The sequence below is a fragment of the Oryctolagus cuniculus genome, chromosome 3 (assembly GCF_964237555.1).
Source record: "Oryctolagus cuniculus chromosome 3, mOryCun1.1, whole genome shotgun sequence".
Taxonomy (NCBI): Eukaryota; Metazoa; Chordata; class Mammalia; order Lagomorpha; family Leporidae; genus Oryctolagus; species Oryctolagus cuniculus.
This window is the reverse complement of record NC_091434.1, coordinates 24,257,077-24,284,898: the sequence shown is the minus strand read 5'-3', so window position 1 is coordinate 24,284,898 and position 27,822 is coordinate 24,257,077. Positions and strand designations below refer to the sequence as shown.

The window sequence follows — 27,822 nt, the reverse complement described above, 5'->3', positions numbered from 1 at the left end:
TTGAAACTACTCTTAAAACATTTTCAGCCTCTTCACTTTAATATCTCAGCAGCATAATTCAGCCATGCTGTTTCGGATTTTTCTTACTTTAAAAAGAAAAGCATTTTTTCAGTGTTTTAAGGACATGTAAATGTCTTTAATCCAATTATAGATTTGGGTGAACATTGGTGTTTTATTTTTCTATATTTGTATTTTCTTTCACTTGTTTATTAAAAAGCATTTATACAGCATATGTTTATTGCAACAGAGTCACTGCTGACTTTACTATATCCTAATAATGTCCATTTGTTTTGTTCTACTGGAAAAGTAATGGTAGTCTCTATTTAAATTGATGAAGCAAACACAAACTTTATTTTGAAACCTCCAAAAACTGTTTTTGACTTAAAAACACTTTCTTCTAATCTTTATTTTTTTATCCTGCCAAATTAATGCCTATTCACTGTAAATAAAGCATTACAGTGTTTGTATTCCGCACCCTAATAACAATATATATTAAATTTAATTCCTGGTTTGTATGCGCATGGAGTTAATAAGGCAATAATGTCAGTTTTCTCATCTATAAAATGTGCAAATTCGCAATATATGATCTCTGAGGTCCCATTTAGCTCTAAAATAATGCTATAATTCCAAAAAGCTGTATAAATGAATCTATTCTCTATAGTATCAGAAGGCATAGATGTGTAATTAAATATTTTTGTACTAAACCATGAACATAAACATATTTCACCTACAGCAACTTGCCTTGTATGTGAAGTTGTAAATGTCCAGGTAGTGCAGGAGAGTAAGTCCGATGAGGTAAGACTGGCGGGCTCTCTCGGGAAGAGGCAGGCTACAGAATTCCTTCATTGCATCCTCTAGTTTGGGATTGGTAGTGTTAGTTTCACAAGAATGCAACCAGAACACTTGAGAAATAATCTGAAAGTTGGAGGAAGAAAAATATTTCATTTTTGAATCATTTGAGGGTCATATGTCCATTTCAGGGGATTTTTGCATACTCTAAACTTTTAAATAGTACAAATTATCTTCAAGAATCAATAACTTTTTTATTTAAAGCACTAATTACTATTAACAAAACTGTGGAGAGCCCATAGTTCACTGGAAAGGTTAAGAAATAAGGTAGAAAAAAAAGAGATGGTGTGGCCAGTCTGAGTTTTCCCTTGATTTCTTGCTTGAATGCTTGCATGAATGATAGACCAAGAAAGAAAATGGGTTTGGAGGGAGTTTGGTGAAAATACTAGTTTAATATTCAAACTGCCTTTAAAATTTTACTCTCTGGAATGGGCATTTAGCTTAGCAGTTAAGACACCCATGTACCAAATCAGGGTGCCTGGTTTCAATTCTCGGCATTAGTTTCTGACTCCAGTTTCTTGCTAATGCAGACCCTAAGAGGCAGTGGTGATAGCTCAAGGAATTGAGTTTTTGCCTCTCATGTGGGAAACATGGATTGAGTTTTTGGCCCCTGACTTTGGCCTTGAGCCAGCTTCAGCTTTTGGATATATTTGTGGAGTGAACCAGAAAATGGGAGGGTTTCTCTCTCTCTCATGTTCATTTTAATGATCATTCAAAATTGTCTTATACAATATATTGTGGGTCCAAAGATAAAAAAAAAAAAGGCCAGAATCACACAACAATGTGAATCACCCATCATGGATACTGATGCTTATACAGAGTGATGTATGACTATGGGAAATAAGATGTTATCTCTATTGCCACCAAGTTGAAATAAAGAAAAAAGCCTATGAAATTCAAGTTAGAAATTCTTTCTTATTTTTTCTTAAAAGTAGTAAGTCTGTACACTCTCCATTTAGGTGTTTTCACTTGCTAAAACAGACGTGCTCTTCAGAAAGCAAAAACCTAATTGCTGTTCTTAGACTCAAATAAGCAAAATGTGAAATCAAAAAAAAAAAAAGGTGAACAAACATTTTTTGCTAGCATGAGAGTAAGAAACGTGAAGGCAGAGCAGTTTTAATTTTTGTATGGGGGAACCAATTAAAATGACAAGAGTAAACAGACATTTTCCAAAAGAAGCCTTCAAAGCTCTTTATAAACTTTATCTCATATTGGAGAATAATTGGGCTGTGCTTAGAAATGACACACTCTGTCACATGTACATTTTGAATGGAGGAAACCTTAAACTCTGCAGTCCTTTTGGAAAATTTCTGTGACACTTCCAGACAATGGACTTGGAAGAGGAATAGGCATAAGACATTTCCAGTAGAAAACCCCATTATCAGCCTAGGAGGAAATGACATTACTGATTTTCACACCAAAAAGTGTTTACTACAGTCAAAAACTTACCCATATTTCCCTTGGCCATATCTATTTTATATACTATGCCTTATCATGGGACTTCTAAAAATAAAATGAATATCCAATTTTGTTTTTGTTTCAACAAGTAGTAAATGGTTTCCATGCAGTTTTCCCCAATTAGTTAACTGATGTTTGACTTCAATCAATACCATTTTGATAGGGGCATAGTTACTGTAGAGAATCTGATCATGATAATGCATATAATTCTTTATTGATGGCACTGAGTGTTCAAGAAAGTTATCTGGAGGTAAAGGAAAGAAAAAAGAAGGCAAGGGATCAGGGGAGTGGGGGGAGGAAAAATAATGGGAAATGAATAATATTCTTGCTTTGGAATTTCTCTTCTATCTTTGAACAAGAATGAAGCCTCTAGTTAGGGGCAGGGATGAGGAGCGATAAAGTTAGATTGGATAATGGCCACCAAAATACAGTTAGATAGAAGGGATAACGTCTAATGTCTATAGCACAGTAGGATGACCATAATTTCCAACAACATATACATATTTAAAAATTAGGCCAGCGCCACAGCTCACTAGGCTAATCCTCCGCCATGCGGCGCTGGCACACCAGGTTCTAGTCCCGGTCGGGGCGCCAGATTCTGTCCCGGTTGCCCCTCTTCCAGGCCAGCTCTCTGCTGTGGACAGGGAGTGCAGTGGAGGATGGCCCAAGTCCTTGGGCCCTGCACCCCATGGGAGACCAGGATAAGTACCTGGCTCCTGCCATCGGATCAGCGCGGTGTGCCAGCCACAGTGCGCCGGCCGTGGCGGCCGTTGGAGAGTGAACCAACGGCAAAGGAAGACCTTTCTCTCTGTTTCTCTCTCTCACTGTCCACTCTGCCTGTCACAAAAAAAAAAAAAAAAAACCTAAATAAGAGGAGGTCAAAGGCTCCAAATACAGAGAACTGACTGTGTTTTGTGGAGATGGAAATGTTAATTGCCCTGATTTGATAACCACATATTGTATACAAGCATCAAATTGTCACATTGCACTTCATAAATGTTTCATTATTAGGTATCAATTGAAAATGAAATTTGGGGGCGAACATTTGATATAGCAATTAGAGTGCCACTTGGGGTGTCTGCACCTCATATTAGAGTACCTGGGTTCAATTCGTAACATAGACTCTGACCAGCTTCCCACTAATGCACACCATCAGAAGAATCAGACGATGATTAAAGTAGCTGGGTCCTATCTCTCCATGTGGGAAACCTGGATTGAGTTCCCAGCTCTCTGCTTTGAGGGAGTACACCAGCCAATGGGATTTCTCTCTCACACCTTCTTTCTCTTTCTCTCTCTCTCTCCAAATACATAAAGAATATAAAAGTAATAAAAATTAGGTTCCTTTACAATTTTCATGGAAAATTCACCAGATTGACATGAAACTTCTTACTAAGAAGCACTCAACAATATGTGCTATTGCAGCTCAACTCACAATAGCTAAGATATGGAATCAAACCAGATGCCCATCAACTGATGACTGGATAAAGAAATTATGGTTTAGGGGCTGGCACTGTGGCTTAGTGGGTAAAGCCACCGTCTGCAGTGCCGGCAACCTATATGGGCACTGGCTCGAATTCCGGCTGCTCCACTTCCCATCCAGCTCTCTGCTATGACCTCTCTCTCTCTGCCTCTCCTTCTCTCTCTGTGTAACTCTTTCAAATAAATAAATAAATCTTTAAAAAAAGAAATTATTGTTTATACACACTGTGGAATACTACATAGTGGCAAAAAAAAAAATCCTGTCTTTTGAAACAAAATGGATGCAACTGGAAACCGTTATAGTTAATGAAATAAGCCAGTCCTAGAAACACAAATACCATATGTTTTCCCTGATCTGTGATAACTAATAGAGTACCTAAAAGATAATGCATAGGAGTGAAATTGACACTTTGAGATTTGATGATTGTTTAAAACCCTTAACTTATGAGGAACAGTGTTTTCTTCTTCATGCTATTTGTTGAACTCTTTACTTAGTATAGGGTTAATCTTATGAGTATAAAGTAAACTGAAGATCGATCTTTGTTAAAATTAAGAGTAGGAATAGGAGAGGGAGGAAGAAGAAGAGTGGGAGCATAGGCAGGCGGGAGGGTATGCTTCTGAATCTGTATATATGGAATACATGATTTGTATATCTTAAATAAAATTTTAAAAAAGAATTGTACCTATAAAATGCATAGTCTGATAAAAATTTTTAAAAGACAAAAATCGGCCGGCACTGCAGCTCACTAGGCTAATCCTCCGCCTTGTGGCGCCGGCACACCGGGTTCTAGTCCCGGTCGGGGCGCTGGATTCTGTCCCGGTTGCCCCTCTTCCAGGCCAGCTCTCTGCTGTGGCCCGGGAGTGCAGTGGAGGATGGCCCAAGTCCTTGGGCCCTGCACCCCATGAGAGACCAGGAGAAGCACCTGGCTCCTTCCTTCGGATCAGCGCGGTGCGCCGGCTGCAGTGCGCCGGCCACGGCGGCCATTGGAGAGTGAAACAACGGCAAAAAGGAAGACCTTTCTGTCTGTCTCTCTCTCTCACTGTCCACTCTGCCTGTCAAAAAAAAAAAAAAGACAAAAATCTGCATGGATGTACAAATACATGGCACCCCACCTCAGCTCTGTTATCAGGGATTGGAATAGCTAGCAACTTGTCGATGCTGCTGTTGGACATTCCTGTCATTTGCTTCAGTTCTTCTTTCAGCGCTTCAATATTTTTAAACATTTCTATTAGCTGACCTGAAAGAAAAAAACACACAAGAAAATTCACATTATTGGCTGTAATACCATTCCATTTTGTCCTACTAACATGGAGAAGTCTTCTAGACTAGAAAAAATTGCCTTGGTGGAAACAGAGGTCTCCCAGTTTGGGCAAACTTTGCATCTTTAGGATCTATTTCTATCTAATTTGGAGTTGTTCTTATTATGATATCATTAAGCCAAAGTAACAGATTGTTCTGGGTTATAAGTTTTCCTGAGCTGTCTATAAATCAAGGTTGACTTAAGGAAAAAATGGTTTTCTCACAGACTTTATCACATAATACACTAAATACATATCTCTTCACTTGGTTTAAAACATCACACCAATTCAAAATGCTTTTTGAGTGAGGATCATATAATATTGTCAACTTAGGACATGGACATGTTTTGATAAATCTACAACATAATGAACACAAAACATTTTTCTTTAGCTTTTCCCAGTACGCTACAGTTTATAAAACGGTTTTTGCTGTAATTTCTCATCTTTTAATAGAATGTGTTTAACTCCAAACTCTTTTAGGACACTGATTTTAAGTACTTCATAGCTGAGTCATTTAAGCTGCAGTCAACTATATTTTTATTGTATTTTATTTGGTAGATTGTACTCTCTGTTCTGCAAATACCTTTCAATTTATTTTAGTAAGTATCCCTCATGCAAGTATACCTTCTTTATTTTTGGACTTAGTGCCATTCCAATTCTGTGACTGCCTGTTGGCCACATTTGTGAATGTCTTTCTTTTCAGTATTGAGATATTATGCAGAGAAGAAATGTATTGCAAGAAGCATCTGCTCAGAATACTAATAGAAAGTTCTGACTAGAGACTTCAGTAGACAGCAGTGCATCCTTTCAATCTTTTAATCAGGTTGTTCTCACAGAAGCAAATTTCATCCTTCCTCATGTAGCCAACTACCTAATATACTTTAATATATCCATGAAACAAAAGGTAAATGGTCTAACTAGTTAATTTTTGAAGATCTTTTTGCTGTGAAAACAAATTTCCCTGTTTCATTCTCTGCTGGCTTTCGGTATGTTTACTTTAGACAAATAACCATATTTGAAAGCTTCAGTGTTCTCATGTGTGAGGGCAGATAGCAAAGCAGGTTTACTGGGAACCACAGAAAGCATTCCTTAAACTGCTGCATGAAAATCACATGAATGCTAATAAGACAGCATTTAAAATATGGATGGGGAAACACCTGGTTTTTCAGAAGCATCTGCACTGTTATTGACATGCAGCATGGCTTCAATGGTCGGCATTAGCTGAGTGATATTTTCCAAGTAATTCATTTGCAATGCCTCTTCTAGGAACCTGGAACAAAACAAAAGAGAAGAAGTTCAACTAGGCATGACAATATTTTGAGAAGGGATTTCACCAAGGAAAAAGACAAAGGAAAAACTTACTGATCCATATTTAAGTTAATTTTGCTTGGATCCCCAGTCAGCAAATCCCTCAGTTTCTTAGATAAGATATTGTCATGGTACAGTAAGCTGGTTGCTAGTTCAGTGCCCAGCTCTGCTGCTTCGAGGAGTTGCACATGAAACACACTCTCTTCACAGAGGCTCCCAAAGCTCATATTAGACAGCGGGCACGATTTTTCTATTGAATTGAAAGTTTCAGACTCACAAAGAAGTTTGGTCAGGTTTCGAAGTTGAGACAGCTTTCCAAAAGGGGGAAAGAGTGGGAAACAGATTAGTTACATTATCTTATATATTTACTAGCAATAGCCAACCAAGTCAACTTACTTCAAGAAAACATTCTGCATACGTGTTTATCTAGTTGACATTTGCACTCATTTCATTACAAAGAACTATTTTCTATCATTTGCGTTTATTGTTCTCTTAAAATTTCATAAAACCTTTGGATCTATTTGATCTATCTTTCTCACTATAGAATCATGGGGTTAAGAATGTGCTAAACAAACGAGCAAACAAAAAGAATGAGAAAAATAAATACAGCCTAGTTTTATCCAGTTAAATCATGTCCATTCCTCACAAAATTAAAAACAAAGCAGTTTATGATAAAGCAATTCCACTTCTCATTATTAACTCAGAGAATTAAAAGCAGTATCCTGAAGACATATTTGCATACACATGTTCACAACAGCATTATTCACAATAGCCAAGAGGTGGAAATAGCTCAAGAAAAATTCAATCTGATGCCATTTGCATGAGATGCTTTAAGTACTCAAACTCATAGACACAGAGAATAGAATGCTGGCTGCCCTGGGCCTGGGAGGAGTGTAGAGGGAGTTGTTGAATTACAAGATGAAAACATTTCTGGAGCTTAATTTCATAACACTGTGAATGTATTTAACACAGATGAACTTACATTGAAAAATGACTAAGATTTAAACATTGCTATGTATCATCACAATTTAAAAAAATTAAGTGGAAAAAAAAAAAACAGAAAAAAGTGTGCAATCCCATCCAACCACATTCAAATATGAGCAGGAATGTGTTTGGTTTCTCAGAAGTAGCTGCACACTTATCATTGATGTTATCTTTTTTCTGTCCTGTTGTATATTGAGGGAAACTAGGTGCTTTTGTCCTAGGGAAGTGCTTAAAAGACCTTAAATATCCCAAACTCATAGGAAAAGGGGGAAATAGAAACAAAATAATTTTCTATTCTGTCAACTATATTCCTCTCTCTGGTTCACTATTATCTGTGTATTCTAAGACTATATTTCCAAGTCATACATCTTGGGGGGGAAATATGCCTCTAGAAAACCAATTCTGCTGTGTTTAGAAGCTACCCTAGAGCTATTCCCTTTAAGAAGGTAAAACAATTGGAACAATGTCTGAAGAAGCATATTTTTGTGTCCTTCATTGCAGCTCAGTATCCAATCAGAAGTTACATTTTGACAGAAATGAAATATTTTATAGTATAGACATGTGTTTTGGAATATCATTTTCCATATAACAAGATTTATTTAATGACAGGTTTATAATAATCACCCAGAGGGGTAGCAATTAATCATTTATCATCTTAGCAAATATCATCATTCTATTTTTCACTCTATTTAATATTATACTTGACTTCTGACTTTAAACTATCTAAGATCACTTTATATGTTCAGAAATTCTACTTACTGGTCTTATGGCTATGAGAAATTTTTCACCCTGGAATAGACCAAATCATTTTACCCAGCTGGAACCATGTTGATTACTCTATTCCTTCCTTTGGTTTTCAAAATATTAGATATAATTAAACCTCTAACAAACAGAGCCAAGCCTTGATAATACATTTTTCATGAATTTTCTTTTGGTTCTTTCTTAAACAAGAGGATAAATACTGTTGACTCAATATTTGCTTTCATTGAACTTAGAGGGTATAGTACATTTGAACTATTTTTACCTAGTGAGGCTGGAATTTTTTTTTTTGAAAATTTGATAAACATGTGTGTGAAACTAGTAAAGTTAGATGCCGTTTAGTCTTGGATTGATGAGATAAAATTTATAGAAAGAAAAATTAGCAATCTAGCTACACTACTAAAATAGATTTAGGTTTCAGCAACAACAAAATATTTCAAAGTTGATAACACAGGCCGGTGAGGCGGCTCAATAGGCTAATCCTCCGCCTGCGGCGCTGGCACCCCGGGGTTCTAATCCTAGTTGGGGCACTAGATTCTGCCCCGGTGGCTCCTCTTCCTGTCCAGCTCTCTGCTGTGGCCCGGGAGTGCAGTGGAGGATGGCCTAAGTCCTTGGGTCCTGCACCCACATGGGAGACCAGGGGAAGCACCTGGCTCCTGGCTTCGGATCAGCGCAGTGCGCAGGCTGCAGTGGCCATTGGTGGGTGAACCAATGGAAAAAGGAAGACCTTACTCTCTGTTCTCTCTCTCACTGTCCACTATGCCTGTCAAAAAAAAAAAAAGTTGCTAACAGACTTCATTGAGGAGTACATCCACCATCAAGCAACATTATGGTACTTTAGTATTTGTCATTATTTGCTATTATACTAAAAGCAAAACAAGAGTTCTTCCAAAAGTTTTTGGAAAATATATACTATTAAAAAACTGGATGGGAATGGACATTTGGACAATCAAGACATCACTTGGGATGCCCACATGCCATAACAGAGTCCTAGGTTCGAGTCCTTGGATTCAATTCCTGGTTCTATTTCCAACCGAGCTTCTTTATATGTGTACCCTGGCAGGCAGCAGGTGATGGCTCAAATACTTGATTCCTGGGGCTGGCACCGCAGCACAGAAGGTTAATCCTCCACCTGTGGTGCTGGCATCCCATATGGGCACCAGCTTGAGTGCCGGCTGCTTCTCTTCCAATCCAGCTCTCTGCTATGGCCTGGGAAAGCAGCAGAAGATGGTGCAAGTGCTTGGGCCCCTGAACCCACGTAAGTGACCATAAGGAGCTCCTGGCCCCTGGCTTTGCAGCTATTTTGGGAGTTAACCAGTGGATGGAAGAACTTTCTCTCCTTCTCTCCCTCTCTCTTTTTGTAACCCTAATAAATAAAATCTTTAAAAAGAAATTTGGGTCCAAGCCACCTATGTAGGAAAATCCAGATTGAGTTCCAGGTACCTGGTTTTGGCCTGGCCCAGTCTAGCTGTTGTGGGACTTGAACCTGTGGTGTGTATATTTATGTGTGTGTGTGTTCCTTTCAAATAAAAAAAGAAAGAGAAATTAAGAAAAAAAAGAATTATGCAAGCATTTCAAAAATTTTTGCACCAAAATAACCTTATCTTCTAATTTCATTTTACATGAACTTTTTAAAATACCCTTGTATATGCATTCAACTTTTAGAAGCTTCAAGAATCATTGATAATCAATATAAATTCAGCAAATTGTACTTATATGTCAACTTCAGATACAGATTTGCAAAAACCTCAGATAGAGATCGTATCTCCTTTATCACAAGCAAGGACTCAGTCCTAAAACTCAGCAATGACCCATAACTAATTCCATTTCCAGCTATGATAGAACTGTCAAGTCCCTAGTGGTTTCTAAATGCATCTTGAGTGAACATTTGGCCTAGTGGTTAAGAAGCCTGTTAGGGGGGCCAGCACTGTGGTATAGCGGGTAAAGACACCACCTGTAGCTCCAGTATCCCATGTGTACACCAGTTTGAGTCCCAGCTGCTCCACTCCCTATCCAGATCCGTGATAATATGCCTGGGAAAGCAGCAGAAGATGGCACAAGTTGCTTGGGTCCCTGCACCCACATGGAAGACCTAGAAGAAGCTCCTGGCTCCTGGCTTTTTACCAGCCCAGCTCTAGCTGGGGAGTGAACCACTGGATGGAAGATTTCTCTCACTCTCGCTCTCTCACTCTGTGTGTGTGTGTGTCTTTCTTTCTTGCTCTCTCTAAATTCTGCTTTTCAAATAAATAAATAAGTCTTTAAAAAAATAAAAGAAAAAGAAGCCTGATGGGATGCCTGCACTCCATATCAGAATGCCTGGGTTTGAGACCTAGCTGTTCCCAATTCTAGCTTCCTGCTAATGCACACTATGGGAGGCAGCAAGTAATACCTCAAATAGGTAAGTCCTTGCCACCCATATGGGAAATCTAGACTGAGTTTTCGGTTCCCAGCTTTGGTCTGGCCCAACCCTGATTATTATGAGTATCTGGGGAGTGAATCCCCAGGTCTGTCTCTCTGTCTAGCACTATGTTTCTCCTTTTCTCTCTGCCTCTCAAATAAATAATTTTAAAAAAAATGTAGCTAAATCAAAATTCCATGTGACATGACCATGAAGATCTCAAAATATTATAGCCATAAGTTGACAAAAACAGCAATACTCTTGGGCTCTTGATGGGTAAATAGAGCAGGAAGGGGTCTATTTAATAATTTAAAGGTAATGTGTTATCTTTATTTCAGCCTGATATAGAGAACATCTATTTTATGCAGAGTTCCCCAATCAGGAAGTTATCTTCCTCACCAAAGGACTAGAAAGAAAAAGAGAGAAAATAGAACAGAAGGAAGGGAGAGGACACACCATCTCAAGAAAAGCAGAATTTTCTAGTCTGAGTTAGACCAGAAAACTGGAAAACCTTGGGAAAAGTCACCATTGGATGCAGACATTTTGAATTTTGGAGTCTAACCTGCTCTCTTAGGAATCCCATGAATAAAGTTTTAGAATGGATAGGCCCTAACTATCACTATTAACACACTGGTTCCTAGATTGGGCAAAGCAGAAAAGTAAACAACTCTCTAAGTGTAAAACTATACCTTTTTTTCTTTTAATGATATGTATTAAGGATTTCCCATATGTTGAACTCTAAACCAGATCCTGCAGATCAAGTGGCAAATGGATAGACCAGGCAATGTTCACAGTGAGCATGGCTCAGGACTAAATGGGTTCTGTCAATTTCAAATAGCAGCCATGCTTGTGGTAAGTGATGACATATTTTCAACTCAAGAGAAAAGATTTGTAGTTTATTTTCATTTCCATGACTTCTAGGACTTTTTTTATAACATATGCATTATACTCAAATTGTGGATTATTTATTAAATTATTGCTAGCCCCATTCCATTAGTATAAATGGCTGCGAATGTATTGTTTCCATTTCCCTAGAGTATGCTGTGTGCTGACTGGTTACTTGGCAAGTTGAGAACTACAATGCGTAATTGCCTAGGAAGTACAAGTACCCCATTGGTGCTCCACTTTAGCACCCTCATTTGTTCTTACATTCATGAATCAAACCTTAAACTACTAATGTAAGCATTAGAGATGAGGAGGGTGAGATTTCATTGGAGTTTACACTCAAGTGTGGGAAACAGATCCTACTTATATGACAAACTACAATGCCAGGTAATGAGTTCCAAAGGCCAGAAATTTCACTGCCATTAAAGAGTCCTACTTCCTTTTGTCACACATCCCTGGATTCCATGTTGGTCAATTAGCCTCCCTATTTCACTCTAGAAATTCTCTCCTCCTATGTTCTGCCACAGCCCACTTGGCTTTTCTTCGATTTTATCTCCATAACTCTCCCTCAGTGATCTATTTGTAAAATGTAGATTTCACCTTCTTCAGATTCACAACTTTTGAAATCAAATTCCAATTCCTTGGCTAAGCAGAGGTCTTCAGGACCTATGCTCAGCTTCCCACTGCAGCCGCTTTTCCGGCACCAGCTGAACACATGGACTCCAAGTAACATATCTGTCTTTCAGATTCACGTCTCAGACTTTCTACAAATACAGACCTCTACTCTGGAATGCCCAACTCTAAACCAATCCAACAAAGCCTTGAAAACGTTAAGACTTAGTATTATCTCTACAAAATTCTGTCTCTCCACTTTCATATCCTATAATCTGAGTTAGATATCCCACATCCATACAGAGAATACTGTCCCTCCACATATCACAACACTTATCTCTCTGTATTATCTTTTTCATCTCCGACATTGGACTGGTTATAAGCACTTTGGGGTTCAAGATTATATCCTATAGATAAATAGATTAGTATTATGAAAGTACAAATGATGGATGGAAAGAATAAGTGGATAAATATTACAGAAGCACAGATAACAAAATCTTTATCTTGGCTGAGGAAATGGGGAAAAGGTGATACTGTAATATTATAGAAGGAGTGACATTTAAAGCTGTCTTGAAGGTTGAATAGAATTTTGCATATGAATGCATAGATTCCTTTGATTTGCACAAATTAAGATAATGCTAAAATAAGTACATTAGAAATTTTGATTCATGTAGAAAACTATGGCCAAAATGTAGGTAATCTAACTAGCATATTTATTTGTAATATACATGGACATAATGTTTTTTGCATGCCTGCTTAATTATACCATGTTGACTATGCAGCAAATCATCTTGCTTGCCCTGAATAAACCAGATCTAATTTTACTTTATCCCAGCTACATAAATCCAATTAAACTGCTGTTCTTACCAGAAAAGCTGCTTCCAAAACTTAATAGGGTTATTTAAGAAATGAAGTAAATTTCAAGATAACCTGTATACTGTACGTATGAGCTAAACAAAGAATAATAGACAAATAAGCATGGATCAATTCAAGCTTCAGAGCTCAAATTTTTTGGAAGGGGTCACTTGTTCTCCCTTTGTTCAATGTCATATATTTTAACATACTAATTTCTATCTCTGACAACAACAAAAATAGAGTCAATTTTTTAAGATTTTTGTATGCTGTGGAGTCTAAAACATTAGCTTTCAAATCTACTTTTATAGTTTTAAAAAGACATCCAAAATTAGAAATCATATGATGAATCTTTTTGCAAATTAAGAAGCTTAATAAGATACCATCTTACCAGCTATTTCTTTTATAAGTACTTACTACAAATAGTCCCGTGGTCATTTCATATAGAGATCTCTGATGACTAAAGGCAAAATTAAACATATAATAACTAATACTTTCTTACCCTTTTTCCAGCATATGCCTAGAGTCAAAATAGGACCATTATTTACAAAGATCAGATGCAAAATGTAAAGTATATCTTGCCAAATGATTACAGAAAATGAAGAAGTATATTTTTCTCTTTCATGTCTTACTTTTGATTTTAGGACTTCAGGAACTGAAGGGAAGTAATCCTCATAGGAACTATTTTGAAGAAAAGATTTTTTAAATCGAATTGTGGATTGCAGGAGTCTTAGATTTTCTGTAAAGGAAGAGAGAAGAATTACCTTAAATGAATTAAAGTTCACTTAGGAAACTCATTTTAAAAGATTTTTTAAATTTATTTTACTTGTGGCCGGCGCCGCGGCTCACTAGGCTAATCCTCCGCCTAGCGGCGCCGGCACACCAGGTTCTAGTCCCCGTCGGGGCGCCGGATTCTGTCCCGGTTGCCCCTCTTCCAGGCCAGCTCTCTGCTGTGGCCAGGGAGTGCAGTGGAGGATGGCCCAGGTGCTTGGGCCCTGCACCCCATGGGAGACCAGGAAAAGCACCTGGCTCCTGGCTCCTGCCATCGGATCAGCGCGGTGCGCTGGCCGCAGCGCGCCGGCCGCGGCGGCCATTGGAGGGTGAACCAACGGCAAAGGAAGACCTTTCTCTCTCTCTCTCTCTCTCACTGTCCACTCTGCCTGTCAAAAAATAAAAAAATAAAAAAAAAAAAGATAAAAAAAAATTTATTTTACTTGAAAGAGTTACACAGAGAGAAAAGGAGAGGCAGAGAGAGAGAGAGAGAGTTCTTGCGTCAGATGGTTCACTCCCCAGATGGTCGCATCGGCTGGAGTTGCGCCAATCTGAAGCCAGGAGCCAGGAGCTTCTTCCAGGTCTCCCACACGGGTGCAGGGGCCCAAGGGCTTGGGCCATCTTGTATTGCTTTCCCAGGCCATAGCAGTGAGCTGGATGGGAAATGGAGCAGCCAGAACTAGAACCTGCACCCATAGGGGATGCTAGCGCTTCAGGCCAGGACGTTAACCCGCTGCGCCACAGCGCTGGCCCCAGGAATCTCATTTTAAAAACACTGTTGGGGCTGGCACTGTGGTGTAGAAGGTCAAGCCTCCACCTGCAGTGTCAGCATCGCACATAGGCGCCGGTTCCCATCCTGGCTGCTCCACTGTTGATCCAGCTGCTTGCTAATGTTCCTGGGAAGCAGTGGAGAATGTTTCAAGTGTTTGGGCCCCTGCACCCATGTGAGAGACCCAGAAAAAGCTTCTGGATTCTTGCTTCCAACCAGCCCTGTTCCAGTCAATGAGGAGTGAACCAGTACATGAAAAAGCAATCTCTCTCTCTCTCTCTCTCTACTTTCAAATACATAAATAAACTTAAACTGACAGATCAAAAAAGACACATGTATATTGATTTATCATTATTTTTCCTAAGATAATAGCCTCATTCAATACAAAGACAAAAAATTAATCTTTCCTTGAACTATGGGAACTATAGAGTTCATTACCTTAAAATATTCATAGATATTCTGCTTAGAGATAAAAATATCCATAAGCAAAAGTGTTACACAGTTCTAGCTTTTTGTAAACTGCATGTGCTTTCATGTCTGACTTTTGAACATACTGTAAATTGAAGTGTTCTGGGGAGAATAGGTTATACAATCATTGCGATGTAAAGATGCCCTTCCAACTTTGATTAATTCGTGCCTAGTCAAAAAAGACCATGTTTCAGTATTCACTGTGCTATTTATTTTTGCCATTAAGTGTCAAAAAGCTATTTTGGTGTAGGAAAAAAAGAATGTGTTTCTCCTAAAAATGTGAGCAATAGATGTTCTTTTAAAAAAGAAACATTTGATTAAATGTGATCTTCATGGTCGCCCATGTAGGCAGAAAATTGAAAATAAAATGTAAGAGTAGAAAGTGAAAATAGTCTGCTACAGAATTACCTTTGTTTATAGAATTTGCATCTGCTTGTGGAACTCTGTATTATCATTCTTCATTAGTTCTTAACAACTAAGATTATTAAGGGCATAGAAAATGTCATGAAGGGTTATGTGAATCGCTAATGACTCTGGACACTTGGAAAGTTTGTCCAGGTGCCCATTATCACATTTTCCATTATATGGCCATTGTATAGTAAAGTTTCTGCATGTGCTAGCAACAGCAGAGAAAAATATATCATAGCATGATTAGATAGTCTTTTTATATACCCAGTCACCAAACTAAATCTGAGGGATATGGGTACTAAGTAGTTTTTTTAATCCTTTTTCCAACAAATACCTTAAAAAATTACCACTTTTAGAATAGAATTAGAAATGATGAGCAGTTTTACTGTTTAGAAAAGTATTACCTTCTGATCCCTTGGCCAAATTGTCAGTGACATTTCTCACACATGCCAAATAAGGAAGATAAGGACTATTTGCCGATATATTTAAGAGAGAATCTTCAAAGTTCTCCAGGATCAGAAGCCTGTAGAATTAGAAAAGAACATATCAATTAAACCATATATGCAGTACACATATAAAATAAAGCAAAACTATTTTGTTGACCTTATTTTTACCCCTGGTTGTTTGGTATGGGTTGACGTACCCATCAAAATACTGTAAATTTGGACATGTTTCCTCATCAAGACCAACTGTACCATGCCAGCACCACTCTGGATCCTTTGTGCATTTGCCTTTTCTATGTGCTGTCAAAATCGTTAGTCATTTTAGTATCAATTCAGAAGTGACCTTGAGATCATTTCTAGGCATAGTTATATGAAAGAAAAAACACCACAAGGCTAGCAATCCCCAAATACAGGATTCTTAGTTACAGTTGAATTATTGATAAACAATAATTAATTTTCTACTATAAAGGCATTCTACGAGTCTTGTCAGCTCTTCTTTTCTTTTTTCTAAATCTGGAAAATCCCTCCTGGGCCTCAGTTTCTTCCTCTGTCCAATGAGAGGAAGCAGCCTGAATGATCTATCTATCACATCTGATGACTATATTTAAATGTACTTCATTGCGAGGAAAAGGAAATGGTTCAATCCAATTAATCAATGTAAGTTCTTTTTTCCTCCAAGCAATTTAGTGTTATCAAGTTAACTACTTTCTGGCTTTCTTTCTCAATAACTGCCAGGTAAGAACACAGCCTAATTTTTTTATCCAACCAATTTTGTGTTCCAAAGTCAGCTACTTGCTGGTTTCCTGTCACGTAGAATGGCGTGTAAGAATGCAATCTAAGACTTCTGAGGTGTGTGCATGTTTCTGTTCTATGTGCCCTGTCACTTTGACTGTGAGGTTGCCTCTGTAGTTATTTTCTAAGTTCTTTCCTTAGTGTCTACTACTGAATTTCATATACCATAAACATGGAATAAATGGCAAAGGTTGATTTGAGAGCCATCTGCTTTTAATCAACCTGTGCAGTACACAAATTAACTAGTCCTGGGGCCAGCGCTATGGCATAGTGGATAAAGCCACTGCTGTCGGGTTGGCTTCTCATATGGACACCAATTCAAGTCCAAGCTGTACCACTTCTAATCCAGCTCTCTGCTATGGCCTGGGAAAGCAATGCAAGATGGCCCAAGTGCTTAGGCCTCTGCATCTGCATGGGAAGACCCAGAGGAAGCTCCTGGCTTCTGGCTTTGGATTGGTGTATTTCTGACCTTTGCGGCCAATTGGAGAGTGAACTATTGGATGGAAGATCTCTCTCTCTCTCTCTCTCTTTCTCTCTCTCTCTAACTCTGACTTTCAAATAAATAAATAAATCTTTAAAAAAAAAAGTACTGAATTCTTCCTAATAAAATTTCAGCTCCCTGTCAGCCTCAAACTGCATTTGCTGTGGTATCTGCAGACCTGGAGCACTAGAATTAGAAATGCTGGGATGCCTTTAGGTTCTGATAAAGATAACTGGCATCAGCAATAAGCATTCAGTTGTCTCAGTTTTAAAGAGTTCTTTAAACTTATCATTTTCAATAGCTGTGTTTAAAAGACTTGACTATAGGGGAGGGGGAGAATACAGCATTGTGGTATAGCAGGTAATGTCATCACCTATGACATGGACATCTCATATGGGTACCTGTTGGAGTCACAACTGCTCCATATCTGATCCAGCTCCCTGCTAATGGCCTGGGAAAAGAAGCCAAAGATGGCCCAAGTTTTTAAGCCCCTGCTACCCTTGTAACAGACCTAAATGAGGCTCCTGGTTCCTGGCTTTGGCCTGGCCCAGCCCTGGCTGTCGTGACTATCTGGGAGCAATCCAATGGATGAAAGATCTCTCTGTCTCTCCCTCTCTCTCTCTGTAACTCTACTTTCAAATAAATAACTAAATAAATCTTTAAAAGATTTGACTATCTGGTACATAGCAATCTGGCTCCATCAGTCACCTTAGAGGAGTGAGGTGGCAGCAGAAATAAGATATTCAGAGTTTGCCAAGAACTTACTCAAGGTTGAGGATTTCTCACTAAATAATAGAAAATTTATAAACTACATTGATCCTAGTTTTGGAAAAAGAAACAAATGGTTAAAACTAAGTCCTATTCTGTTTTTATTTGTACAAATTTACATTTGCACAAAAATGTATTCTTTGAAATTAAAGTCAGAATTTCAATACTGTAATTTATCAGACTAAAGCAATCTTTACCTCTCAGGCCAGCTAGTCTGTATAATTGCCTTGAACTACAGGAATTTTCCTCAATCAGCTCCTACAGGCAACTGCTTGCATTTTCTACCATAATTATTAGTTACTTCACTAATCTGCTTACATTAATGGTCAATAGACACCAAGATTACTGCTGTCATTTACATTGTCTGTTCCTGGGAATTTATATGTTACAATAAAAGTCCAAAATTAAATTACCAATAAGCAGTTTTGCCTACCTGAGTATCACTGAAAGCAAGCAAATTTCCCATTATTTTCGTTAAGTATAAGAAATGTTTTGATTCTTTGAAAATCAAAAGAAATAGTAATGTGAAACATTAAATGCTTCTGTAGTGTGAATGTTTGGTATCCTCCCATAAAATCTGTATGTTAAAATCCTAACCCCCAAGATTATATTATATGTAAATTAGGAGGTGGCACTTTTGGGGGATGATCATGTAATGAGGAGAGAATTCTCATGAACAGGATTAGGGCCCTTGTGGAAAAGGTTGCACTGGGCTGCCTGACCCCTTCTACCCTGTGGCACACACAATGATGAGGTGTCTCTCTATGCCAAACTGTGGGCCCTCATCAGACACCAAGTTTGCTGATATCTTTTTCTTTGACTTGTCAGCCTCCAGAACTGTGAAAGATAAATTTTTATGGTTTAGAAGCCATGCAGTTTAAGGTAATTTGTTACAGCAGTTTAAACTAAGACAGAAGCTTATATATTTTTTCTTGGAGAAAGACCTTAAAGAGTGGAAACTGGACCCTCCAGCTAGAATCTCCTCAAAGGCATAAGGCAACCAACACAACATGACACATTAGATTTTATTATGCAATCTTAGATCTGAAAGAGATCCACATTATATTATCTGAAAGTCTTAACTTTACACTTCAATGGTGCCCTTTCCTTTGGTCAACCAATAGTTGATTTCTCTATTCCATGATTTTATATATTTATAAGATACCTTATCATTTATGAACTGTTTTAATTGCTAGTTTGGCCAAGTTACCCACCAGTTGAGACACAAAACTTACTGTGCAGCCAGACTGCTTGGAGAGAGTATCTGCTCATCATCTTCATTCCACACATGTGTTGTGTTAACAGAGCCACCTAAAGTAATTATATTTATATCAGTTAACATTTAGTGTATTTGCTTAGATAATTTCTCTCAGAAAAAAACATCCCAGACCAAATTAATGGGGAAAAATACAGAAAATATGACGAGTTATCTTGAAAGAATTTGACAAATGTTGTCTATGCTTTTTTGTTGGAATTATTTAGGATATTTATAGAAAATTGATGCCTACCAATCAAATAATCCAAATGGGAGGCCAGCATTGTAGTACAGGGTATTTGAGTCCTGGCTGTTCTGCTTCCAACTCAACTTCCTGCCAATGTGCTTGAGAAAGCAGTGGATGATGGCTCAAGTGTTTGGGACCCTGCAATCTATGTGGGAGACTCAGAATTCCTGGCTGCTGGTTTCTACCTGGCCCAGTCCTGGCTCTTAGGGCCATTTGGGAAATGAACTAGCAAATGGAAGATCTTGATGTCTCTCTCTCCTTCATTCTCTCCCTTCCTTACTCTCTAAACCTCCACCTCTCAAATAAATAAATCTTTTTAAAAAATCTAGATGGTTAAGCACATGGATTTCTAACAAATCCTTTCTTTTTGCATCAAATCAATATATTATTTTACCCTATAACTTGTATGCATATCCGACAAATACTATATAAAAATTGACTACTACATTATTTGTCAAACTAATGCAGCCAATTTCAGTCTTATGGGTCACTGGATTTTTCTTTCCTTCATTTGTTTAGAATGTAGTTTTAGGGAGCTTCTGCCATCTATATTTCCTATCTTTCAAATGCACCCACCGATCTCCACTGAATGCAGCCATGAATGCAAACTGGATAATGTTAGCAGAATTGTTCTGTGTGATCTCAAATAACATAAATGTGCAGAGTGTAGTAGGCAATCAGTAAGTTGAGTTTAATGGAAACCATATGTGAAGATCTAATTCCACATTGTGAGTTGTCTCTAAGTTAAATAGGTCACTGACTCAGCTAGCTGCATTAGGTTGTGTCATAAAATGTGTGCAACAGCATTCACATGAAAAATTGAAAATGAGCGTGCTTTAGATGGCCACTGCACAAATAAAACACCACAAAACCAATGCTTTCATTCAGCTCCTTTATGGAAATGGTATTATTTGTTTCAGTCTTCCCTTCAGACACTACTCATTCCTTGTAAATAAGCTAGTACTTTTCAGTGCTGTCATTTTAAATTTTGGCCTAATCACTTTCAATGGAATATTTTACCACCAGCTTTAATAGTTCTTCTGTTGTCACTAGTTAGTGCTTCCCTAAAACTTTTCCTAAAACTCTTAGCACAAAATTATGTCATCACCCACTTTTCTGTTACCGATTATTTATTTTATTTTGGTTAATATGTGCATTAAGTAGATTATGCTAGAATTAAACATCTCCTTGTATACCTTCTGTATCAGTCATATTTATATGTTTTTTGTGCAGCCCCTGGTAACTGTCAGAACTGATTTTTCAGTTTTCCAAGTCAGGAGAATAAAGTTTCCTATACTCTGCTCAAAGTGGCTGAAAATTACATGAGTGAGTTAAAGGGTCAAGCATGAAGATGCTTAGAATAAATAAAGCTAATTAATAAGAGAAACACCTATTACTTATTGGTATCCATACATAGAATAACCAAGAATAGAAATCTACTGAGATTTGTGCTATTACAATGTCAAAGTGTATAAAATTGTTTTTCCAAGATCAAATCATTGCCCACTTTGAAATCCTATGGGATGCTGAGTGAGTTAATTGGCATTTGTATACTCTATGGCTATGCAGTTTCTCTTTTTCATCAAGCTATTAAAATGAGTGACTAATAGAAAATTAACTGTATATTATCAATGATAGACTTGACACTGAAGTTAAATAGGGACTTTTCCCTCTAGGCACTGAGGACTATAAAGTATTTTGGAAGAAATGTTTGTAATAAGCATCCCTTAATGGAAAGGACAATGTTACAGACTTTTTAAAAAGTGAGATTTCATTCCTTTTTTATTTGTAGAATTAGGCACCTTTAAAAATGGTTCCCAAAGACATCTAGTACACAGATAACCTTTTTCATCAGTAGGACTGGTTTATACTTAAAAAATGTAATTTCATGTAATTTGCTATTTGCAAAAGAGCAAATACTAATGAGTCACAGGGCCAATCTCTACTCCCAAAAGTCAATTTTTATAAGTGGAAATACTAGAGCTTATTAGCTTTGTAGCAGCAACCCTGGCTGGGGCAGAGCTGAGAACTGGATACCTTAAGACAGAAAATCAGGAGATAACCTTCTCTCGAAGTGCTGATTACGAGCTTCATATTTTTGTCATTGCCAAGCAAGCACCTGAAGCAACCTTGGGGTGTGTTGAGAACAGGTTGGATCAGAAATAGGAAAAATGGGGTGGGGAGGCTTGTAGAAATTAGAGTGTGACTCTTTTATTAATAAGGATTTAAAAAAAATCAGTGTAGAGAAGACAAGGGATGGTTATGAAAAAATCTATGTGTGCAAAGGAGTGTGAGTGGCATGAGGAGGCAGCTTCCAGCAGTGGCTGAAAGGGGGAGCTGATCTGAGGCTGAACAGATACTTGTGCATTCCAGGGAGATGCCTTGGAATAGAGTGCATATGTGACCTGGGGAAAAAAATGTGAGAAGGTTCTCTAGAGAAAAGTATGAGGGACTGGCATTGGGGGAGGGAGATTCGGGTTCTAATCTCTGTTTGACTACTTGATAGATGTGTAACACAGGCAAAGTGCTCAGCCTCATATGCCTCAGTGTCTTTCTCTGCAAAATGGGATAATAACTGTATCTTGTGACGTTATTTTAATGTCAACTAAAGATAATTTATGATAACAAATTTTAAGATAATAAATAACCCATCTTGAATGCTAGTCATTAATTCCATAATTATGGATATAAGAATATTCTAGACTAGAAATTGGTGTCAAATGGTGTGTTCTCCACTGGGAATTCTTCAGCACTTCCACAAACCTCCAATTCATGTGAATTTAAAATAATAAAACACTAAGCATGACATACCAAGTACTCATTATTTTCTTTATTTAAAAAAGTAGTTTAAAACCTGCAAATTATCTTAACCCTGTCATACACTTGAGAAGGCCCAAGCAACTCTATTCTAAGATGCTACCCTACTCCAGCTTAACAGATATAAAAGCAGTGAAGAAAGTATGTTCAGTTCAAAAACATGGCTGATCACTTTGAACATTAAGCACCAGTGGCCTGGACACTGCAGAGATGCCCGTACTTTTAAAGTAGAATCACTTCCTCAGTTATCAATGGCAGTTTGAATTCCCTAAAGGATTTCTGGAAATATCTTGGAGGATATTTTAAAAGCTACAAAATTCCACAGGTATGGGTTAATGACTTTTGAAAATACACAAAACATAAAAGCAAAAAGAGAAGCAAAAAAAAAATGGTAAGTACAACCAATTTTACAGGTAAAATACATGTATTCCCTTGTCATCTTGACCATATGATAACATGTTTTAATACTTGTGAAGGTTATTAGTATATTCACAGACATAAGACATGGCCATTATTAAATACTGAAAACTGAGTTGTCTGTTCACCAGAAAACTGGCTTTTGTTGCCTACTTAATAAGAAGCACTGCTTACTTCCCTGGTTTCTAAGACATTGATGAGCTTTTGTCCTTTATTTAAAAAAATAACTTTTCCATTTCATACTTATTATAAGGTATACATCTGAAGATAAAAAAGAAAAGAATAGGAAGAAAAAATAAATTTCTCAAATCTTTAAATGCAAATATAAAAAATTACCTGCTGGTGACATAATTAGCATTAGCATTTGTTAGTGCACTGTCTGGTATTCTGCCTTTTTTTTTTTTTTTTTTTTTTTTGACAGGCAGAGTAGATAGTGAGAGAGAGAGACAGAGAGAAAGGTCTTCCTTTTGCCATTGGTTCACCCTCCAATGGCCGCCACAGCTGGCGCGCTGCAGCAGGCACACCGCGCTGATCCGAAGGCAGGAGCTAGGTGCTTCTCCTGGTCTCCCATGGGGTGCAGGGCCCAAGCACTTGGGCCATCCTCCACTGCACTCCCTGGCCACAGCAGAGAGCTGGACTGGAAGAGGAGCAACCGGGACAGAATCTGGCGCCCCGACCGGGACTAGAACCCGGTGTGCTGGAGCCACTAGGTGGAGGATTAGCCTATTGAGCTGCAGTGCTGGCAGCCTTGATTTTTTTTTTTTTAAAGGTTAAACCTGCTTTTCTAATGTTCATCAAGACCATTAAATTTAACAATAATCAATCTTGAAAGTTAGTCATTAATTCCATAATTATAGATATAAAAATGTTCTAGACTAGAAATTGGTATCAAACAGTATAATGGACTCTCTAGTGGGAATTCTTCAAAGCTTCCACAAACCTCCTATTCATATGAAAATTGATATTTTAAGAAAATACAATGAACAATTAGCTTTTGAACAGATACCCTAGCTGTATGCTTATTTTGTAACACAAAAGCAAGAGTCTATGTATTTAAAAGCTGACAAACTCAATTGAGAAAGCATAATTCTAAATTAAGTCAAGGGTTGTAAATGTTAATCAAATGTTTTACTTGGGAAACAGGGATTTACTCCTTATATACCAAAACCTACGACTAGATGCATGGGTATGTGCACATGTGTGTTTCCACATGAGTGGTAGATAATGATATTCTACATACCCATAGGTAACATTTTTAACATCAGAATTTTATTATTTAAAATATCTTTTTTAAAAATATTAGACATCTTTGTGGGTACAATATATTTTAATGCTTTTATACAATGTATAAGGATCAATCAGGGTAGCAGCATTAAAGATGGCGTTGTCCAACTCAGAAGCCATGTGCTCTACTTTATCTCTCAAGGTAACAGTGGATTTATATTGAAATATTCATGTTCTTAGGGCCGTTATACATTTTCAAGATGGGGTGGTTGAGGAGTTTTGTTTTTTTTTTTTTTAATCAGAAGGGCAAAAGTTGGGAAATCAGGCCAAAAAAAAAAAAAAAAAAAACACAAACTACAATTCTTTCCATGCATTTGTTTGAAAAATCGTGGTGGACGTCTATTTGTTGAAATTTACTCCCTGATATTTATTTTCCATACCTAGTGTAAACAAATTTTAAAAGCTTTAGAGAGATCATTTTTACTAAGTGAAAACTCTAGAAAGTCAGTCTCTTTTCTGCCATTTCTCTTTTCCTCTACACTTTGATTAACAAGAAATTCATATTTATTTGTAGCACATATCCCCACCTAATAACATCATGTACATGTGATAAACTCAGTGGCACTCTGCTTTGTATTCCTAATGTGCTTTGTGACACTGAATTTAACACAGTAAGATGGAAATAGAATACCTTGAGCTGGGGAGTCCAGAGTGTACAGCAGATGTTTAACAGACTTCTGGACGGTTCTGAAGCCGTCATTAGTTTCAGCACGTGGGTAAACCTTCTGCACCATCAGCAGCACCCTAACAAGTAGAAAAACAATTTACACCAGATTGTGTTTGGGGGTTTACAGACAAAAACAAAAGGTTATTCAAGGAGAAAATAGCTACAGTATAGAAAAATTATTCTTATAGCATAAAGGACAAGATGCTGCTTTTGTAATTTAATTACTTGTTTGTCTGTTCATGCACAAAATCCCAAGAGAATGTTCATGAACCAGAACAGAGACGTTTTTGTTTCGAGGATTTTAAAGCCTCAAAGGCCTTGAAATAAGGGAGCAAACTTTCTTTTTTGGCTGTTAAGACTTAGAGTGCTTAGGAAATGCAACTTCCAATGAAAAGATACCTCTTTTTTAAAGAATAAAGGAATTAAATATTACAAATTATTTTCATTAAAAATCATGCCCATATAAGAGAGTCAGTTTCAGTTATAGCTAATATTTAAGTATTTGAAGAAAATTTATCTTATGCTAAACAAATAATAATGTTGTGGAGAAAAAATGGAGCTTGTGCCTTAATTAAAGATATCTATCCATCCTCTAAGTGGCCTGTGGGCTCTACTCCAGAGGTAGCTCAAAGTTAATATCCTTAATAATTGGCACTGTCTTCCTATGATTTTTATGTTACAAATCAGATGGTGCACTCTACACTGGGCATGGACAATCAGAAAATTCACTTATGCTGGAGTTCATTCTATATTTCCCAAAAGCAATTAATTACTTAGGAAAAGACTTTTTATGCCCTTATAGTCATTAGCACATTTTAAAAGAAATATTGTTATTGTATAAGCATGTCTTAATTTCATAAATACTGTGATTTATACCAACAATCAAGACTGAGTCAATGTTTTAATTAACTTGAGTAGTATCTAGAACTAAAGGATTTTGTTAACAATTTGTTATTGTGAAGTTAAATGCAATATGAATGGCCTAATAGTTTTTCCCTATCAAGTATCCTAGTAAGCTGAAAGCTTACTCCAGAAATATATAAAGTACATGTGTATACTTCCATGGTATTCTATAATATTGTTAACTCTTTAAGATCTAGATTAGGATCATTTTAATTTTAGCCCCCTATATATGAATAAAAGTGGTTTAGAGAGCTCAATGTTGAGAACCCTATGGGTAGTCTCTATTTTAATGTAAGGTTCACAAGTACATAGAGATGTGTGTGTAGGTTTATATAAACATATATAAATATGTGTATGCATATTTTTAAAATGCTTTTTCCTAATGATTTCATGGAGTCAATTTTACTGACTTGGTTTAAAAACAGCTGGGAAAACTAAAGTTCAAAGAAGTTAAGAAACTTGCTCAGAGTTGCTCAGGTAGAAATAAATAGTGCTATGGTCACATTTCAAAATGTGTGTTCTATGCACTGCACATGTTGCCTCTGGCACAGACACTCTGCCCACAATGGGATAGGAAGAGGAGGGCAGAACGTTTCTGCACAGAGCCTGCAGGCATTGTTAACTTACTGCCCCAGTTGTGTTGCCAATATTTAGCTATAGAGGCAGCGTGGTATTTTTTCATTTTTGCTTGTATGCACAACATTTGATAACACAGACACGCTTACTTCTGGCCCAAGAATCTTCTGCTTATCAGAAGTTTAGGTTGTTTCTGGTAAATCATGGAGACCATGGTTGTTTCTGGTAAACTACGGAGACCAGTTAAGCATTCTTAGGTTACAGATCTTGGCCAGCCTTTTCCCAGAGTGGTCCTATGCCTACCTCATCTGATCTGTTGTCCCAAAGTGACATGTTCAAAGACTGAACCCTTGACAACCTCATCAACACTATAGGCATTATTGTTCTTCATATGCTAATAAAATGTCAGCAGACTTAATTTCTCTTTTTCTAACAACACAAAAAATAATAGCTAGCCCTCATCCTTTTTGAAATACTTTGAATCAACATATATCTATTTTACTTTACAGATGTTTTTTCTGCTCTTTATCATGTAAAAATAAAAATTATAGAAAACAAGTTACTTTCTGAGATAATGTTTTGCAGAGTGAGCTTTCATTATTTATATCTCAGTCAAGTCTTTTCCTCAAGAAAGGTGAAATTCATATGTATTCTTTCATATATCCTTTTAGACTTCTGAGATCATTCATTTCTATTCATTTCTGTTGTAATCATAACATTACATTATCTGATGTTGATATGTAGTAAATCTATAGCTTATGCTTACAAAACAAGTTGTTAGAAGAAGGAAATTTCTACAGGGTACACTTGTAGTCTTTACTAGTTCAACAAAGTGCAAGATGAGCATGTAAGACCATTTATTTGGTGATAGAATAAGGTCATCTGTGAGGAAATTGTGGCTGTTAATGATACTGTCAGCTACTATGACCATAAAGAAGGAGAAAGAGAAATGGAAGAAGAAGAAGGAGGGAGAGGGAGAGTGGGAAGAGGGAAGATGAGGGGAGGAGGAAAAATCTGACCTTGACTGTTTACAGCTCTTGTCTCTACTATTGAGGAATAGTGTTTTTTTCATACTGTTTGTGGAATTCTTCACTTAGAGTAGGGTTAATCTTATGAGTATAAAGTAAACTGAAAAATGAATCTTTGTAAAAATTAAGAGCAAGCATAGGATTAAGACGGCAGAGAATGGAGAGAGCTTGCTGCTTGAGTCTAGGAGAAGATAATTTTTTTTTTTACTTTTTTTTTTTAACTTTTATTTAATGTATATAATTTTCCAAAGTACGACTTATGGATTACAATGGCTTCCCCCCCATACCGTCCCTCCCACCCACAACCCTCCCCTTTCCCACTCCCTCTCCCCTTCCATTCACATCAAGATTCATTTTCGATTATCTTAATATACAGAAGATCAGCTTAGTATACATTAAGTATGGATTTCAACAGTTTGCTCCCACACAGAAACATAAAGTGAAAAATAATAGATGATTTTTTTTAAATGATGATGAAATCAGATCAGACCTATTGTCATGTTTAATCCCAGTGAGAGTCAAGTTGGGAATTGATAATTTCTTTTTTTTTTTTTTTTTTTTTTTTTACAGAAGATCAGTTTAGTATGCATTAAGTAAGGATTTCAACAGTTTGCACCCCCATAGAAACACAAAGTGAAATATATTGTTTGAGTACTCGTTATAGCATTAAATCTCGATGTACAGCACATTAAGGATAGAGATCCTACATGAGGAGTAAGTGCACAGTGACTCCTGTTGTTGACTTTACCAATTGACACTCTTGTCTATGGCATCAGTAATCTCCCTATGCTCCAGTCATGAGTTTCCAAGGCTATGGAAGCCCTCTGAGTTCTCCGACTCTTATC

At 37.2% G+C, this 27,822-nt stretch overlaps 1 protein-coding gene across 2 annotated transcripts in view; it reads right to left on the bottom strand.

Moving 5' to 3' along the window:
- ABCA12 (ATP binding cassette subfamily A member 12) overlaps positions 1-27,822 on the bottom strand; it is a 183,853-nt gene that overhangs the window by 75,977 nt on the left and 80,054 nt on the right. For both annotated transcript variants that reach the window (XM_051848235.2, XM_051848234.2), the window contains exons 8-15: positions 24,435-24,547; positions 19,019-19,094; positions 15,704-15,822; positions 13,516-13,622; positions 6,448-6,704; positions 6,243-6,355; positions 4,900-5,024; positions 742-915 (exon numbers count right to left, since the gene is read on the bottom strand). In XM_051848235.2, coding sequence (XP_051704195.1) covers positions 742-915; positions 4,900-5,024; positions 6,243-6,355; positions 6,448-6,704; positions 13,516-13,622; positions 15,704-15,822; positions 19,019-19,094; positions 24,435-24,547 — 1,084 coding nt within the window. The remainder of the gene's footprint in view (positions 1-741; positions 916-4,899; positions 5,025-6,242; positions 6,356-6,447; positions 6,705-13,515; positions 13,623-15,703; positions 15,823-19,018; positions 19,095-24,434; positions 24,548-27,822) is intronic.